The sequence below is a fragment of the Acanthochromis polyacanthus genome, chromosome 20, assembly GCF_021347895.1.
Source record: "Acanthochromis polyacanthus isolate Apoly-LR-REF ecotype Palm Island chromosome 20, KAUST_Apoly_ChrSc, whole genome shotgun sequence".
Classification (NCBI taxonomy): Eukaryota; Metazoa; Chordata; class Actinopteri; family Pomacentridae; genus Acanthochromis; species Acanthochromis polyacanthus.
The window spans coordinates 26,429,160-26,447,767 of record NC_067132.1 but is presented as its reverse complement, the minus strand read 5'-3'; the positions used below and the strand labels follow the sequence as shown (position 1 = coordinate 26,447,767).

General features: G+C 42.0%; 2 protein-coding genes across 4 annotated transcripts in view; both read left to right on the top strand.

The window, feature by feature from the left end:
• LOC110967595 (C-C motif chemokine 20-like) overlaps nt 1-18,608 on the top strand; it is a 117,822-nt gene that overhangs the window by 2,877 nt on the left and 96,337 nt on the right. The window contains exon 1 of one of the 3 annotated variants that reach the window (XM_051940044.1): nt 348-352. The exons of 1 other annotated variant lie outside the window; for it this stretch is intronic. The gene's annotated coding sequence lies outside the window, so the exon portion shown is untranslated. Of the gene's footprint in view, nt 1-347; nt 353-8,121; nt 8,127-18,608 lie in introns of those variants that run through there. One more of the 3 variants, XM_051940043.1, reaches the window with a different exon arrangement.
• The window catches only part of LOC110969928 (neutral cholesterol ester hydrolase 1-like), a 7,225-nt gene continuing 5,188 nt past the window's right edge, over nt 16,572-18,608 (top strand). Inside the window, exons 1-2 of the mRNA XM_022220112.2 lie at nt 16,572-16,870; nt 17,703-17,925. Of these exons, the coding sequence (XP_022075804.2) occupies nt 16,736-16,870; nt 17,703-17,925 (358 nt within the window). The 5' untranslated portion in view covers nt 16,572-16,735. The remainder of the gene's footprint in view (nt 16,871-17,702; nt 17,926-18,608) is intronic.

Genomic DNA, 18,608 nt, shown 5'->3' with positions numbered 1-18,608 from the left:
AATGTGAAGTTCTTGCAAGGAGAGTGATGCCAGTTGAAGTACAACTATATTTTGACCAAATGATTCTTAAATCCTTTGAACCTTCTGCCCAAATAACATATCCTAGAAAAAGTGTGGGTATGTGTATAGTAGGTTTTGTTCCATTGTGACTCCAGGAAGAGTAGCTGTACTTGTTGCAGCCAACGAGAGCAAATAAGGTTAGTCTTTTTCCTCGACAGCACCAAATCAATTTGTGCAATTTTAATTCTTCTGCAGTTGAAAGTTTAGGACACGTACCAACGCTGTAGAACCTTCAACACACTGCCCATGCTAGCAACCGTTGAAGTGAGAACCGAGGCCATTTTGGAATCAGGTTTCAAATCACTGCCTGCAGGTTTAGTCTCATACTGTCAGTCCAAATTCAACCACTGGGGTGTTTTCACAAAGGGTGTGTCCAAAATGGCATACTAACGTACTACTCATACTAAGTGTGATGTCAAAATAAGTATGTAGTGCGTTCACATTAGATAGTATGAAAAGACTGAGTACGCGAGAAATACCCGGATGTATACTATATCCCGAAAATTTTTAAGTATGCGCGGTGACCACACTAGTCATACTCAACTGCCCCATAATGCTTTGCGAGCTATCCACCGAAATGCAAGCCTCCGCAGGATGTGGCCAGACCGGGGCGATTTTTATTTTATGTGGTAAAGTAGTCATCCTAATCACCCCACAGATTTGAGAAATAGGCGTTTTCTGACCAACTTTTTAAATTTGTCAGACGCCTCAAAAGGTGTTACTGAATGCTAGCAGCAGCTCGTTTTGCATACAGAACAAGTAGCAGCTACCTGCAGCTTCTATAGACCCTTTATTTGTTTACAAACATTGTGACGTTTTTTGTGGGCGGGGCTTATGCTGGAGGCAAAAGCGGAGCGAGAAGTCAAGCGGGACTGGGAGTATTTAGTTTGCGCTGCAAACTCGAGCATTTTTAACCCGTTAAACTTCAGTGTCCCGCCGGCGGTACACTTACTAATTTGCATAGGAATTTAAAGAATGTCCGAAGGCTGCAAACGCGATTATATAAACACTATACGCCGATGGAAAGCTTAGATTCTCATGAATCTGCCGGTATAAACCACTTTCAGATGTGATTACCATAGCGGGTAATATAAACACATTTTTCCGACAAACAACGAATATCCATCCTTTCTCTGTACACGGCTTTAACGTACACAGCGCGACTCACATTTCCGGGTTTATTATTACACACACAAAAAAAAATATTCCACAAAAAACGGCCATAATCCAACCTTGGACATCCAGACGACACAAGCCAGTAAACTATTTTGTCCATAACATGTCCTGAAGTCGGTATAAAATCCACGAATCGGTCGTTTTCAAGGAAATGCACCTTGCGATGCGCGTCCAATATTCCCTGTATTTCTCGTCATTTTATTTACAAATAGAATATTAGTGATTTTTTGTACTGAAAATGGCTGTAATTGACTGCAGCCGTTTGTCTTTGTCCAGTCTTTTCGCCTCAGTGCATTTACCCACAACTGTCTTCGTTCCGTCTGAGCACGCGTGTTCGGTGGAATCCTATAAAACTTTAATTTGCGTTTGCCAATGTCATTCCTCCTATTCTGGCATCCAAAAACACAGCAGGACAACATTTTAGAAAAGTTGATGGAGCCTTGTCCCTCAGTCTTTTGGTCACGGCCGCCTCTTTTGCCTCCAGCTAAAGCGGTGACATCATTCGTGACGTGGGTCATTAAAGGGTCTATTGAAACGATTCGCATAATCTGGCTAATAACTGCATGAGGAGTGCCGGCCTGAAATTGCCACATTATGCAACTGTTAGAGTTCTAAAAAAAAAAAAAAGAAAAAAAAAACACCTGAAGCCGGCATTCAGCCGAGACATTTGATAGTCGTACTTCCAGTTTTTGTCGTCAGAGGTTTGAAATGCATTATGGGAAACTTAGTATACTACAGCGTAAACTGTCAGCATTCTAATCAAACTTTTAGTATGTAGTATACAGTATATACTCATTGATAATGTAGTACGTTAGCATGCGATTTCAGACACAGCCAAAGTGTACCAACCTTGAGACTAAATCTGAAACAGCTGTGCAACCAAAAGGCATGTTTGTAGTTTATGCAGTGCAAACCTGATAATCAAGTATCTGAGTTCTACCTAAACTCAGACAGGAAATTGATTTCAACAGTGAACAGTAGATTGAAATGGTCCCTTTCAAGCAATACACACCTCCACAACACTCAAGAAAAGGTCAGACAAATCCAGTTCAGTTTAAAGTATTTTAATTAGAAAGTATAGTGGTTTGGTAGGTTTAGGAACTTCAGCATTGCCTACAACACAAAAACATGGATTAAAATTAAATTTGAACACTTTCATTAGCTTTTAGAAATCAAAACGCCAAGTCCACTGCTCATGTGGAATTATTACAGAAATGGTGATGCCATGCCTGGGAGAAAGTCAAAGTTAATACTTTGACTTTCCTCTTAACATGCAACTGATCACAGCTTACCTACTTGAAGCCTGAGCAGCAGTTCACTGTTCTGTGGCTCAACTGTAGCGTTTCTTGGCCAGGTATCCTGGATGCACAACCGGGTAATGCGGCCGCGGAAACTTGTAGCGGTAGCCATGCCATGGGACCCGGTACTTCTGCACCTGAGGCCGGTGGCCAAAAACCTGGGGTAGATGTGGCAGTTTAGGCTTCTGAGGGAGATGTGGCACTGGCAGCCATTGAGGAGGCACCAGGGGCCACTGATGTCCCTGGGGCTGGTGGGGTTGCTTGGGCGACTGAGGATGCTGAGGTCTCTGGGTCTGCTGGTATGGGCAGGGTGGTTTTGGGTGATGCTTATATGGGTAGGGTGGCTTCGGGTGCCCTTGGGGCAGGCAGTCGGGCTGCTTATATGGGCAGGGTGGACTTGAGGGCTGCTTGGGTGGGCATGGTGGACTTGTAGATGGCTTCGATGGACCAGCAGTTGGCTTATATGGCCTTGTGGGCTTCTTGTGTGGGCAGGTCGGCTTTGAGGGCTTGTGGGTTTCCCAAGGTTTTGGCTTGGTTGAGGTTGGTAGGTGGTATCCTCGTGGCTGCAGTTCAGGAGATTCATAGTCTGCCACCTGTGGAAGATAAATGGATGAATACTGGATATCTGATTTTTTTTTGTAATGTTTCAGTTTAATGCTGTAATTAACAGGGATGTGTTGTAACTACTTGCCTCATAGTCTCTGGAGGTTGGATCATCACCAAGTAGCCCAGTGTTCTGTGAAGACTGGTCTCCAGTGTTTAAACTACTTGAATGTGATTGATAGTCTTCAACTGGCACTTCCTTATCTTCACGTTCCTCAGCCAATCCAGTACTGTAGGCTATCAAGTCAATGTTTTAGTCAATGCATTCAACTAAGAACCACTGAAGTAACCTCCTTTAAGCATGCTTACCATTTATATGATGTCTCCCAACAGCTAGCAAAGCCAACAGCAACCATCTAGACAAAACATCCAATTTACATTATGGTCTAAAAATACATTTTAACACTATTTAATCAAAAAAGAAGCTTAAAAGTTACCTGAAGAGAAACTCCATGCCTTCAGCCACCTCTGTCAGCTGTCCAAAGCAGAGAACTGAACCAGTCAGTAATGCACTTGAGCACCTCTGGGTGTCTTTTAAAGTGGTCCCTTCCTACCTTGTCGATGAAATGGACACAGGTGTGTGCAGTTGAAAGCAGGTGTAGCTAATTATCTGACTGCAGCGGCTCACAGGTGACACACAAATATGATTTTTGGCTTTTTACTGGGCAGCTAAAACAACATTTCTGCAGTACTAGTGAAATCACCCCTCCGCTTTGGACAACATGGTACATTCTGGTCACTCTGCTCTACTAAGGAGTTTGGTTTCTCCTGGTTGTCTCAGTCAGCCCATGACAGTGCATGAAAATGATAACAGATGATTAAAAACAGGACACTAGGTAACCCATGATTATTTCAATTTCCTGACATTTGAGTTGAAGGCTCCACATGACAACATTCTACTCCAGTGGATGTCGCTGCAGCACCGGCATCTCAGACCTCCTTTCATATTCACTTTTACAACCAGATAGGCTGTGAACACATCAAGCAAAACACAATCCAGCCACAATTGTTAGCCCAGGCTAGCAGTGTAAAATATATAAAATGGCTGTTGCAAGTTGTTAGAGTGGCAGAAACAAGGTTGGAGAAGGAGAAGCTGTTTAATATTTAGCATCTGCCAATTTGACATCATGCTCTTGAACAGTGGCGGCTTGTTAATAGGGGGCGCTCAGGCGCCGCCCCCATCAAGATTTTGTGAAAAAGGTATTGACACAGTAAACATAAATACGTATTTAAAGTAATTAACACATCTGCACAGTGTTCACTCATACAATGGGTCTCATTTTTATTTTTTTAAGCCTTTCCATTCCATATTGGGTTTTTTTTCGGGGTTGTTTTACACATTTCAATAGCGAGGGGCGCCTGCCAAATGAGTGTGTATGTACATTCTAAAACTTTTGGCTTTCATGTGACTTAATACTGGTCTCTAATTGGTTACTTAAAGATTGTCCTCCGGGCGCAGCTCTCTGCGTCCCTGGCGAATCAGTGCGTTTGGGTGGTCATTTTTCATCTGATCTGATTGATTCATGATACCTGTCAATCAAAGTCACCCCTGGCAGCGTACACAGACACATACGGAGAGAGACAGACAGACCACAACAACAAGACAGAAGATGATGGCGGCAGCAAAAGAAAATTCGGTTGTTTCTTTACGAAACAATCCTTTTACAAGGCGTTTGCTGGAGGAAAAAAAAAGATAAAGGAGCTGGGACCGGAGCAACCTGATTTACAAATCCAGCAGCAGGCAAATGACCGTGGACGGAGTTCCACCCGGGGCTTCTCCCGCCTGTGTTATGCTAAACACAGCTGGCTAGCTGGATGTGAAGTTAGCAATGCTCTGTATTGCTTTCCCTGCTTGCTTTTTCAAAGTGTTGGCAGTGAAGTTCTGTGGACAACAACGGGGGTCAGAGACCTGAAACATCTCTCTGAAAAATGCAAACGGCCTGGACAGGATGCAGTGAGGCAGGTGCTTTATTTTGCTTCCCTTGCCTGCTTTTTCAAACCAAGGGAACTGATCAAGCCTGGATTCAGACAGGTATGGCGGATTTCAAGCATTTTTCCGAGAAAGTAAAATAACACAGATGTAGAGGTCCATCCATTCATCCACCGCTTTATCCCCATTAGGGTCGCGGGGGGTGATGGAGTCTATCTCAGCTGACTCGGGTGAAGGCAGGGGACACCCTGGACAGGTCACCAGTCTGTCACAGGGCGACATATACAGACAAACAATCGCACTCATACCTACGGGCAATTTAGAGTTATCAATTAACCTCAGCATATTTTTGGACTGTGGGAGGAAGCCGGAGTACCCGGAGAAAACCCACGCGTGCACAGGGAGAACACGCAAACTCCATGCAGAAAGATCCCAGGCCCACCCCGGGATTCGAACCAGAGATCTTCTTGCTGCAAGGCGAAAGTGCTAACCACTACGTCACTGTGTAGCCCGGTAGATGTAGAGGTGCTGGCTTTAATCTCTAAAATGTGAGGATTTACTTTTTTGTCATTTAATAACGTAAATAGAAATGTTAGTTGACACAAGTGGCACTTTAGACTGAAAGCCTGTTGATTTTCATATGTTCTGAAATCTGAGGAATTACTGTTTTTCTTTATTTTCATTGTAAATATTTAATGTTAGTTGACAGAAGCACTTTGGGCTCAAAGCCTAAGATAAGATAAGATTTTTATTTGTCACATGCACAGTTATACATAGTATAATGCCTAATGATTTCAGTATTTTTTTTTATTGCTTTGATCTTAAATGTGCAGATTTGCTGTTCTCTCATTGTCATGTAAGGTTGTTCATGTAAAAGTTAGCTCACAGAAGCACTGTCTGCTTTAAGCCTTATAGTTAGGTTTTTTTTTCCAAAATGCCCAATGTTTGTTGGTTTCACAGGTATGGATTTGTTTTAGTCTGTAAATATAAATATGTTGTTCCAAAGATTTTGCTGGACAGAAGAAGCACTTGGCACTCTTTGAAGCTGGAAAAATGAATTTCTTTTTTTTACTTTTGAAGTAAAAAAACAGATTTGCATATTTATACATTCTTAATTTGTTTAATTATGGAAAAGGAGATTTTAAGGGTTTGTGTACCACTTACACCTCATCTGGAGCAAATCTCCTGGACGGACAACACTACGGCGATCATTAAGAAGGCACAGCAGCGGCTACACCTCCTGAGGGTTCTCAAGAAACACAACTTGGACCCCACCCTGCTGACGACCTTCTATCGCTCGTCCATTGAGAGCCTGCTGACTTATTGCATCACAGTGTGGTACGGCAGCTGCACCATGGCAGACAGGAAGGGGCTTCAGAGGGTTGTTAAGACAGCACAGAAAATCATCGGCTGCCCCCTCCCCTCCCTGATGGACATTTACACCTCCCGCTGCCTTAAAAGGGCAGGAAACATCATCAAGGACAACTTCCACCCTGGTTCCGACCTGTTTGTCCCGTTGCCCTCAGGAAGGCGCTACAGGTGCATCAGAACCAAAACAAATAGACTCAAAAACAGTTTCTTTCCAAAAGCCATCACCACTCTGAATTCAAACATGCACTGACATTCCAACCCCCCCCCCAGACTACCTCAAAACCGTCTACTGTGCAATACGGACTATTCTAATGTGCAATATCACACTGACCATGCACTTTTATTCTTTTAACTGTTTTAACTTATCCTTTTTGTGATTTTTATTACATGTATCTTGCACTGATGGAGATGCTCTAAATCTCATTGTACTTGTGTATAGTGACAATAAATGGCATTCTATTCTATCATATCAAACACTGGGGAGATAAATTCAAATTCACTAGCTGGTAACATTTACGTGCATTTAATTGTCTATTTGACTCAGCAGTAGTGCTTAGGTGTACCCTCGTAGTGGTGCATAGTAATAGCACATCAAATGGCTGTGAACATAATTTACATCAATTCTTGTATTCCGGTGTTGCCGACTATTTGGTTCGGTAAATTAAGTGCGCCACCCCAAGAGGAAAATTCACCAGCCGCCACTGCTCTTGAATACATACTTCAGGTATTGTAGATTAGATGCAGTTTCTAGTTGCTCATCTTACTCATCCGTAGCTTAATACTGTAGCAACCAGAGGAAGCGGTCACTTGGACTACAGGCTGTTACGTTGGCAATAAGCACATAGCGCTATGGGGGTTTAACACGTGGTCAGAGATCCTGTGTTTGAGACTTACTGGGGTCTACAACGACAGCATCTCTAAATTCCAGTAGCTTTTGCAGCAGACATTTTTTTAAAAAATGGACTGGGCTCAGCATAGTGGAAATAGTCAGTGGGGGGGGAAAAAAAAAAAAAAAAAGGCCCTTATCAACCCTGATCTTTGAGATTGGACTGGGACATTTATAGAGTGCTTGAATCCTTTGTAAATGCTTCAGTTTTGGGGCAATGGCTGAACAATGGCCTGTACTTTCACACTATTGTGGGTAGGCACTTCTGACCTGTTAGGCTGGAGGGCTAGTTTCACAGGGAGCTAACTTCAATGAACCATTAGCTTACTATAGCAATGTGCATGCTAATATTCAAGCTTGGCAATTAGATTTGACACTGGGAAGTAGTGCAAGACAAGTTTTTGTGTAGCACATTAAAGTAGCAACAATCTTGTCAGGTGGCAAGACAAAACAAATGTGAAGTTCTTGCAAGGAGAGTGATGCCAGTTGAAGTACAACTATATTTTGACCAAATGATTCTTAAATCCTTTGAACCTTCTGCCCAAATAACATATCCTAGAAAAAGTGTGGGTATGTGTATAGTAGGTTTGTTCCATTGTGACTCCAGGAAGAGTCGCTGTACTTGTTGCAGCTAATGAGCAAATAAGGTTAGTCTTTATCCTCGACAGCACCAAATCAATTTGTGCAATTTTAATTCTTCTGCAGTTGAAAGTTTAGGACACGTACCAACGCTGTAGAACCTTCAACACACTGCCCATGCTAGCAACCGTTGAAGTGAGAACCGAGGCCATTTTGGAATCAGGTTTCAAATCACTGCCTGCAGGTTTAGTCTCATACTGTCAGTCCAAATTCAACCACTGGGGTGTTTTCACAAAGTGTACCAACCTTGAGACTAAATCTTGAACTGCTGTGCAACCAAAAGGCATGTTTATAGTTTATGCAGTGCAAACCTGATAATCAAGTATCTGAGTTCTACCTAAACTCAGACGAGAAATTGATTTCAACAGTGAACAGTAGATTGAAATGGTCCCTTTCAAGTTATACACACACCTCAACAATGCTCAAGAAAAGGTGAGACAATTCCAGTTAAGGCTTAAGTATTTTAATTAGAAAGTATAGTGGTTTGGTAGGTTTAGGAACTTCAGCATTGCCTAAAACAGAAAAAACATGGATTAAAATTAAATTTGAACACTTTCATTAGCTTTTAGAACTCAAAACGCCAAGTCCACTGCTCATGTGGAATTATTACAGAAATGGTGATGCCATGCCTGGGAGAAAGTCAAAGTTAATACTTTGACTTTCCTCTTAACATGCAACTGATCACAGCTTACCTACTTGAAGCCTGAGCAGCAGTTCACTGTTCTGTGGATTAACCGTAGCGTTTCTTGGCCAGGTAACCTGGATGCACAACCGGGTAATGCGGCCGCGGAAACTTGTAGCGGTAGCCATGCCATGGGACCCGGTACTTCTGCACCTGGGGCCGGTGGCCAACAACCTGGGGTAGATGTGGCAGTTTAGGCTTCTGAGGGAAATGTGGCACTTGGGGCCACTGATGTCCCTGGGGCTGGTGGGGTTGTTTGGGCGACTGAGGATGCTGAGGTCTCTGGGTCTGCTGGTATGGGCAGGGTGGTTTTGGGTGATGCTTATATGGGTAGGGTGGCTTCAGGTGCCCCTGGGGCGGGCAGTCGGGCTGCTTATATGGGCAGGGTGGACTTGAGGGCTGCTTGGGTGGGCATGGTGGCCTTGCAGATGGCTTCGATGGACTTGCAGTTGGCTTATGTGGCCTTGTGGGCTTCTTGTGTGGGCAGGTCGGCTTTGAGGGCTTGTGGGTTTCCCACGGTTTTGGCTTGGTTGAGGTTGGTAGGTGGTATCCTCGTGGCTGCAGTTCAGGAGATTCATAGTCTGCCACCTGTGGTAAACAAATGGATGAATACCAGATAGCTGATACAGACCTGATTTTTTTTTGTAATGTTTCAGTTTCATGCTGGTAATTAACAGGGATGTGTTGTAACTACTTGCCTCATAGTCTCTGGAGGTTGGATCATCACCAAGTAGCCCAGTGTTCTGTGAAGATTGGTCTCCAGTGTTTAAACTACTTGAATGTGATTGATAGTCTTCAACTGGCACTTCCTTATCTTCACGTTCCTCAGCCAATCCAGTACTGTAGGCTATTAAGTCAATGTTTTAGTCAATGCATTCAACTAAGAACCACTGAAGTAACCTCCTTTAAGCATGCTTACCATTTATATGATGTCTCCCAACAGCTAGCAAAGCCAACAGCAACCATCTAGACAAAACATCCAATTTACATTATGGTCTAAAAATACATTTTAACACTATTTAATCAAAAAAGAAGCTTAAAAGTTACCTGAAGAGAAACTCCATGCCTTCAGCCACAGTCAGCAGCACACTCAACCACCTCTGTCAGCTGTCCAAAGCAGAGAACTGAACCAGTCAGTAAAGCACTTGAGCACCTCTGGGTGTCTTTTAAAGTGGTCCCTTCCTACCTTGTCGATGAAATGGACACAGGTGTGCGCAGTTGAAGGCAGGTGTAGCTAATTATCTGACTGCAGCGGCTCACAGGTGACACACAAATATGATTTTTGGCTTTTTACTGGGCAGCTAAAACAACATTTCTGCAGTACTAGTGAAATCACCCCTCCGCTTTGGACAACATGGTACATTCTGGTCACTCTGCTCTACTAAGGAGTTTGGTTTCTCCTGGTTGTCTCAGTCAGCCCATGACAGTGCATGAAAATGATAACAGATGATTAAAAACAGGACACTTGGTAACCCATGATTATTTCAATTTCATGACATTTGAGTTGAAGGCTCCACATGACAACATTCTACTCCAGTGGATGTCGCTGCAGCACCGGCATCTCAGACCTCCTTTCATATTCACTTTTACAACCAGATAGGCTGTGAACACATCAAGCAAAACACAATCCAGCCACAATTGTTAGCCCAGGCTAGCAGTGTAAAATATATAAAATGGCTGTTGCAAGTCGTTAGAGAGACAAGGTTGGAGAAGGAGAAGCTGTTTAATATTTAGCATCTGCCAATTCGACATCATGCTCTTGAATCATACATACTTCAGGTATTGTAGATAAGATGCAGTTTCTCGTTGCTTATCTTCCTCATCTGTAGCTTAATACTGTAGCAACCAGAGGAAGCGGTCACTTGGACTACAGCCTGTTACGTTGGCAATAAGCACATAGTGCTGTGGGGGTTAACACATGGCCAGAGATCCTGTGTTTGAGACTTACTGGGGTCTACAAGGACAGCATCTCTAAATTCCAGTAGCTTTTGCAGCAGACAAAAAATGGACTGGGCTTAGGATAGTGCCAATACCAGTCAGTGAAAAAAAAAAAGGCCCTTATCAACCCTGTGCTTGAATCCTTGGTAAATACTTCAGTTTTGGGGCAGTGGCTAAACCAGGGGTGTCAAACTCAGTTCCTGGAGGGCCACTATCCTGCATGTTTTAGATGTTTCCCTCTTCCAACACACCTGATTCAAATGATCGGGCTCATTATCAGGCTTCTGCTGAGCTTGATAAGCTGATCATTTGAATCAGGTGTGTTGGAAGAGGGAAACATCTAAAACATGCAGGATAGTGGCCCTCCAGGAACTGAGTTTGACATCCCTGCGCTAAACAATGGCCTGTACGTTTCACACTACAGGGGTGGCATAGCTCAGTGGGTAGAGTGGCCATCTCGCAACCAGAGGGTTGCGGTTTGATCCCCTGGCCTGTCGTGCTCATGTTGAGGTGTCCCCGAGCAAGACACCTAACCCCTAATTGCTCCTGATGGGTCGTGGTTAGCACCTTGCATGGCAGCTCCCACAATCAGTGTGTGAATGTGATGTATCATGTAAAGCACTTTGGATAAAAGCACTATATAAATACAACCATTTAGGCACTTCTGACCCATTATGCAGGAGGGCTTTTTTCCACAGGGAGCTAACTTCAATGAACCATTAGCTTACTATAGCAATGTGCATGCTAATATTCAAACTTGGCAATTAGATTTGACACTGGGAAGTAGTGCAAGACAAGTTTTTGTGTAGCACATTAAAGTAGCAACAATCTTGTCAGGTGGCAAGACAAAACAAATGTGAAGTTCTTGCAAGGAGAGTGATGCCAGTTGAAGTACAACTATATTTTGACCAAAGGATTTAAGAATCATTTGAACCTTCTGCCCAAATAACATCCTAGAGAAAGTGTGGGTATGTGTATAGTAGGTTTTGTTCCATTGTGACTCCAGGAGTCGCTGTACTTGTTGCAGCTAATGAGCAAATAAGGTTAGTCTTTATCCTCGACAGCACCAAATCAATTTGTGCAATTTTAATTCTTCTGCAGTTGAAAGTTTTGGACACATGTACCAATGCTGTAGAACCTTCAACACACTGCCCATGCCAGCAACTGTTAAAGTTCAAGAACTGAAGCCATTTTGTAATCAGGTTTCAAGTCACTGCCTGCAGGTTTAATCTCATACTGTCAGTCCAAATTCAACCACTGGGGTGTTTTCACAAAGTGTACCAACCTTGAGACTAAATCTTGAACTGCTGTGCAACCAAAAGGCATGTTTATAGTTTATGCAGTGCAAACTTGATAATCAGGATCCTGAGTTCTACCTAAACTCAGACGAGAAATTGATTTCAACAGTAGATTGAAATGGTCCCTTTCAAGTAATACACACACACCTCAACAATGCTCAAGAAAAGGTGAGACAATTCCAGTTAAGGCTTAAGTATTTTAATTAGAAAGTATAGTGGTTTGGTAGGTTTAGGAACTTCAGCATTGCCTAAAACACACAAAAAAACATGGATTAAAATTAAATTTGAACACTTTCATTAGCTTTTAGAACTCAAAATGCCAAGTCCACTGCTCATGTGGCATTATTACAGAAATGGTGATGCCATGCCTGGGAGAAAGTCAAAGTTAATACTTTGACCTTCCTCTTAAGATGCAACTGATCACAGCTTACCTACTTTAAGCCTGAGCAGCAGTTCACTGTTCTGTGGCTCAACCGTAGCGTTTCTTGGCCAGGTATCCTGGATGCACAACCGGGTAATGTGGCCGTGGAAACTTGTAGCGGTAGCCATGCCATGGGACCTGGTACTTCTGCACCTGAGGCCGGTGGCCAACAACCTGGGGTAGATGTGGCAGTTTAGGCTTCTGAGGGAGATGTGGCACTGGGTGCAATTGAGGAGGCACCCGGGGCCACTGATGTCCCTGGGGCTGCTTGGGCAACTGAGGATGCTGAGGTCCCTGGGTCTGCTGGTATGGGCAGGGTGGTTTTGGGTGATGCTTATATGGGTAGAGTGGCTTCAGGTGCCCTTGGGGCGGGCAGTCGGGCTGCTTATATGGGCAGGGTGGCCTTGAGGGCTGCTTGGGTGGGCAGCGCGACCTTGCAGATGGTTTCGGTGGACTTGCAGTTGGCTTATGTGGCCTTGTGGGCTTCTTGCGTGGACAGGTCGGCTTTGAGGGCTTGTGGGTTACCGACGGTTTTGGTGTTGGCTTGGTTGAGGTTGGTAGGTGGTATCCTCGTGGCTGCAGTTCAGGAGATTCATAGTCTGCCACCTGTGGAAGATAAATGGATGAATACTGGATATCTGATTTTTTTGGTAATGTTTCAGTTTCATGCTGGTAATTAACAGGGATGTGTTGTAACTACTTGCCTCATAGTCTCTGGAGGTTGGATCATCACCAAGTAGCCCAGTGTTCTGTGAAGATTGGTCTCCAGTGTTTAAACTACTTGAATGTGATTGATAGTCTTCAACTGGCACTTCCTTATCTTCACGTTCCTCAGCCAATCCAATACTGTAGGCTATCAAGTCAATGTTTTAGTCAATGCATTCAATGAAGAACCACTAAAGTAACCTCCTTTAAGCATGCTTACCATTTATATGATGTCTTCCAACAGCTAGCAAAGCCAACAGCAACCATCTAGACAAAACATCCAATTTACATTATAGTCTAAAAATACATTTTAACACTATTTAATCAAAAAAGAAGCTTAAAAGTTACCTGAAGAGAAACTCCATGCCTTCAGCCACAGTCAGCAGCACACTCAGCCACCTCTGTCAGCTGTCCAAAGCAGAGAACTGAACCAGTCAGTAATGCACTTGACCACCTCTGGGTTTCTTTTAAAGTGGTCCCTTCCTACCTTGTTGATGAAATGGACACAGGTGTGTGCAGTTGAAGCCAGGTGTAGCTAATCAGCTGATGTCAGAGATCCTGCAGCACTGCAGAAACCAAAAGCTGAAGTTGAGATAAAACACAGTCATCACTTCAGCTGTTTCCACTCATTCACGATCAGTCAGATATGAGCAGAACCGATCACTGCCAATTGGATGCTGGTCATATTTTATAGTAGTGGTAATTTTTGGGGTTGTATAGGAAGGATTTAGAATTTAGACTAATAAATAGACAAACATTGGAAAACTAGGTAGTCTTTCAGGACTTCCTGAAATAAAAATGTCTCCATGTTGAATAAAAAGAGAGCATAAGATATGGGAATGGAGCTATTTATTCACTGTATTTTACCTTCTTCACATGGAACAGCCAAGACTGATTCCAACTTCTATCACACAAATGAAAGTATGTCCAACAGAGGGAAAAATTCTCACACAATAGTTCTCTATCAAGTGGAGAGGAAATAACGTCTACATTCACTGTGCCACCTCCACACTGCTTCATTCCATTATCATTCTACTATTGTGGCACAAATAAATCTAGTTCCTTTAAACTTGGGATGCTCAATAGTGATTTTTTCCCCAGTATCTGACTGCTCATACCAACATATGCACATATGTTGTCCATCACAGAGAGTATTGGGTATCTCTTGAAGTGGACTTGACATAATATTGCGCTGGCAGATGCATAAAACACTTTTTAAATGTTCATGTTCACTGGGCAAAATAAAAGTACCTAAACTTTCATGCAAAAGACACCATATTCCTTTTTATGTTTATTAGTTTTTAAAGCGTCATTGTGCATATGTATGCTGAACTAATCATGATTGCTTTGGGAGTACTATTGTCAGACAAGGTGGTGGAACTGTGTTGACAGAACATGCTTAGAAAATGAATCTTTTTCCATAATCTGGGTGCAAACATAGAAGAATTGTTAGACAGCAATCGCTTTGTGATTTCTAGATCTTTGCAACCCGTCACCCAAAGAACCAAGGCTGCTTGGAGGTAATTGTTGTTTCCTGTGGTGAAGTTTGCATCCGTTCAGAGTAGTCATGTTTGTTCAGTGCAAGATGATAAACGGGAGTTCCATTCATAAGGTACCAACTTAAGAATTCTCATGTGAGGTGAATAATTTCCCAAAGAACTTCATGTATGCCTAAAAGAAAACCTCCTACATAAAGAAATCATAAAATGGCTGCTATGTTTCTTCACAGTACATACTTTTGTCCAGTATTCTCCCAGTAAATTACCATGTTCTGTTCGAAGCAATCATGCCATTATTCATGCAAAAAAATAGAAATCGACTTTACAAGTGGACTGTTAAGGTGTGGTCAGCAGAAATGCTGTAAAACCTGTTTTTTTTGCACTTAACAGTCATGCTAGCAACCTTTGTCAAAGATTACTTAAGAATACAGAAGCTGTTTTGGTTTCCTGTCACTCCTTGCACATCTATAAGTTTTGTAAATTGTAAGTTTAAATTCAGTAAAAAGCACTGAGGTGTTGGCAGGGTGTGGAGTAGCTTTACTGCACAGGCCGAAGACTGGAATTCAGATTTAATTGACCAGCAAAAGGAAACATTAGCTGCACCAAACCTCATGTTTTAGCTTTAAAAGGCTCAAACCTGAGCTGCATCTTCGAGATTAGCTAGAACTCTTCTAGTTCACTGCTTTAAAAACAGCTTGTTTCCAGAAAAAAACAACACCAAACACAGGTCAAAATTACAGAATGAGTCATATTTTAATTTGACGGGTCAATACGATGGTGCAGTAGGTGGAGTGTTGCAGTGCCTAAAAGAGAAAAAGAAAAATCAAGAATCTGAAAAGTTGGATCCTCTTACGGTAGAGTTTAGATACTTAGCCTTCACAGTGCTCCGTTGGAATCGATTATAACATATTGTAAAAAATGTTTTAAATGATTTCTGTACCTGGAGGAAATTCAGCTGGAGGTCTCAACTCACTGATGTCGTCCATCTTGCAAACAATGTACCAACAGTAGCAGCTTCCCCATTTTAAGCTTGAGCTAAAGTTTGATCGTCACTGTTAAAAAAAAATCCTTGACGCTACTAAACTGATCCACTGGGGTTGCTGATGTGGCATGTGGGGCAGGTAGCTGAGTGTTCAGGCACTTGCAGCATATTTCATTAAAGTGCATTAATATATTCTAAAGTCAGATATAGTCAAATATAGTACACCGCTGATACATGATAGTAGGTTATAGTACAGTAAAAAGTATTCTTATATGGTCTATAATACTTGATCCTGTACAGAAGGCTTTAGTGTACTTTAATAAATAGTATTATATAGAATGGTATGGTAAAGTATTGTATACAGTATTCAGAGGGCTGCCACTTTTGTATGGTATCACATACTGCAGTATAGAATAAAGAATAGTACTGCATAGAGTACTTCAGGATAGTATTCTACCATATAGTACACTGAATTACATCAGAGTATAGTAAGTTTTAATTTTAGTTTATAATATAGCTTTGTATAATAATATTTACTACAGTATTGTATATTGGCTTTTAGTACAGTAGTATGTTATATTATAGTTATAGTAAAGCAAGAAGTATTTTCTTACACAAAAGTACTACTTTAGTGAACTTTAAAGTATAGTGTTATGTAGCATAGTAAAGTATTGCATGCGGTATTTAATGTGTTGCTACTCTAGTGTGATATACAATAAAGAATAGTATTGCATAGTGAACTTCAGGATAGTATTGCACCGTGTAGTGTAGTTAAATTATATCATAGTAGAGTAGACTTTAGCTTACTATGTAGTATAGATTAATATAATAAAGTTTAGGTGGACAATATTAATTAATCAGAGGGAAAAATGTGTTTAAAATGATCTTAATGAATCATATTTTTGTATTTTCTATAAAAAATATTTTCTCCCTAAAAATATCTGAAAAGTAGCCAGGATTTGTTCTACAATGTGAAGCTACTACATTTCCCATGAGCACCGGCATTACGCAATTCTTAAACTACATCCTCCAAAAGAATTTTCAAAATAAGATTTGCGTCGCTTCTGGCGTCGGTACAAACAGGACCTTGAGCTTTTATTTTGAAATTGGGGTCATTCCTCCGTGTTTTGTCGACCGAGCGACCCATAGATATGAAGAGCGACCGACCGACCGCCGGGACCGGTTGGAGGGTGTAGGCTGCTCATGAGTAACGCCAGGTCTCCGGGCAGGTAGTACACACCGCCGCGATGAGGCTCCGTGTGGCCGGAGCCGTGCTGCTGTCGGCGGCCGCCTACTACGTCTACCTGCCGCTGCCCAGTGGAGTGAGCGAACCGTGGAAGCTGATGCTGCTGGACGCGCTGTTCAGGAGCTTCATGCAGGCGGTGAGACGCAGCGACAGGTTGATGCGGAGGAAAAACACCTGAATGAGGCAGAAAATAAGGCAGAGACAGGTTGATGCGGAGGAAAAACACCTGAATTAGGCAGAAAATAAGGCAGAGACAGGTTGATGTGGAGGAAGAAGAAAACAGAGCTGAGAACAGGTGACAGTCAGGTGTTTAGTCAGAGCAGAGGACATAACAGACTGTTTTAGAGATAATTCAGAATAAATAATAATAATCTAGCAGCTGACAGTGGATTTAAACAGAACAGGTTAAAGGACAGCGTACACTGAAGTACTGCAAACTGTACTATATCCTACTATACCACAATAGACTTCATTATGCAACTTTATTTTACTGTATTCTACTATATACTAAACTGAAGCTACTGTTGTTTGAACACTAACTTATCTATCATCTACTACTATATATTAAATTATATACATATACTTTATTAAGTATTGTATGCAGTATTCTTTTTGATGGTACTCTTGTGTGGTTATAGAGAAATAGTATTGTACTATATAGTACAGTGAATTATATCATAATATAGCAGGCTTTAGACTGGTATGTAGTATAGTTTAGTACTGTACAGTACAGTGAATTATTATATTTCTAGGTGTGAAACCCTCCACCTGCAGCAACATGTGAAGCCTTTGACCTGTTCCTGTGCGATGAATTCACACATGTTGAGCTGCAGGTCTCATGTAACGTGTTCCCTTTAAGCCTCTTTTCTAATCTTAAGCATTACTGCAACAAGTTTTTACATGAAAAGGATTCAAAGCTGTTCTTTGTTCTCCACATAAACAAACATGCGGTGTGTTTTTTCCTCCAGAGCGACGTGGCTCACGCTCTGGGCGTCTGCCACCGGGTCCACCTGCTGAACCGGGTGGTGTCCTGGGTGGAGGTGGTCGAGGCTCGGTCGTCAGCCGCCGTCAACGTGACCGACCGGTCGCTGGGCGGAGTCCCTACCCGGGTGTTTCAGCCCAACGGAGGGTCGACGCCCAAGAGAGGCGTCATCTACTTCCACGGTGGAGGCTGGGCCCTCGGCAGCGGGCGTGAGTGTCGGCTTCAGACTCTGAACGCAGCAGAAACACACAAAAAAGTTCACTTTTGTCAATTTTCTTCTTCATAAATAACATTATTTAGGTTTATTTACTTTTTTTTTACTTTTTTTTTTTTTTTTTTACCAAATCTGATTGGAAAAATGGTTCATTTTTGCCAAATTCTTAAGGACTGAAGCGTGCAGATGTGTTTTATTTTTTTACTAGATCTGGTCTGAGCACATTCTTCATTTTTTAGCAAATTTTTAAGCACAGGAGAGCTCAGAATTTTTGCTTTTGTACATTTGGAGAGAGGAAATTATTATTATTATTATTATTATTTAGCTATTTCTTAGGTGCAGAATTAGTAGTTTTATACTGAATTTGGGTCAAGCAGACACTTAATTTTTGGCAAATATTTAGGTGCTAAGGAACAGTGTAATGAATCTGATTAGAGCAAGTAATTTTGTTTTTAGCAAATTTTTATGTTCAGAGCAGCAACGAGTTTGTAGTTTTTATCCAAATCTGATTCAAGTAAACTGTTTGACTTGGGCTAATTTTTATGTGAAGAAATGTGCCTAATTTAAAAAAACAAAACAAAAACTGAAATCCAGTGTAGACCTTGTTAATGTGGTAAATGACTGTTCTAACTGGACATTTTTAATGGAATATCTCCATAGGGGTACAGAGGAACATTT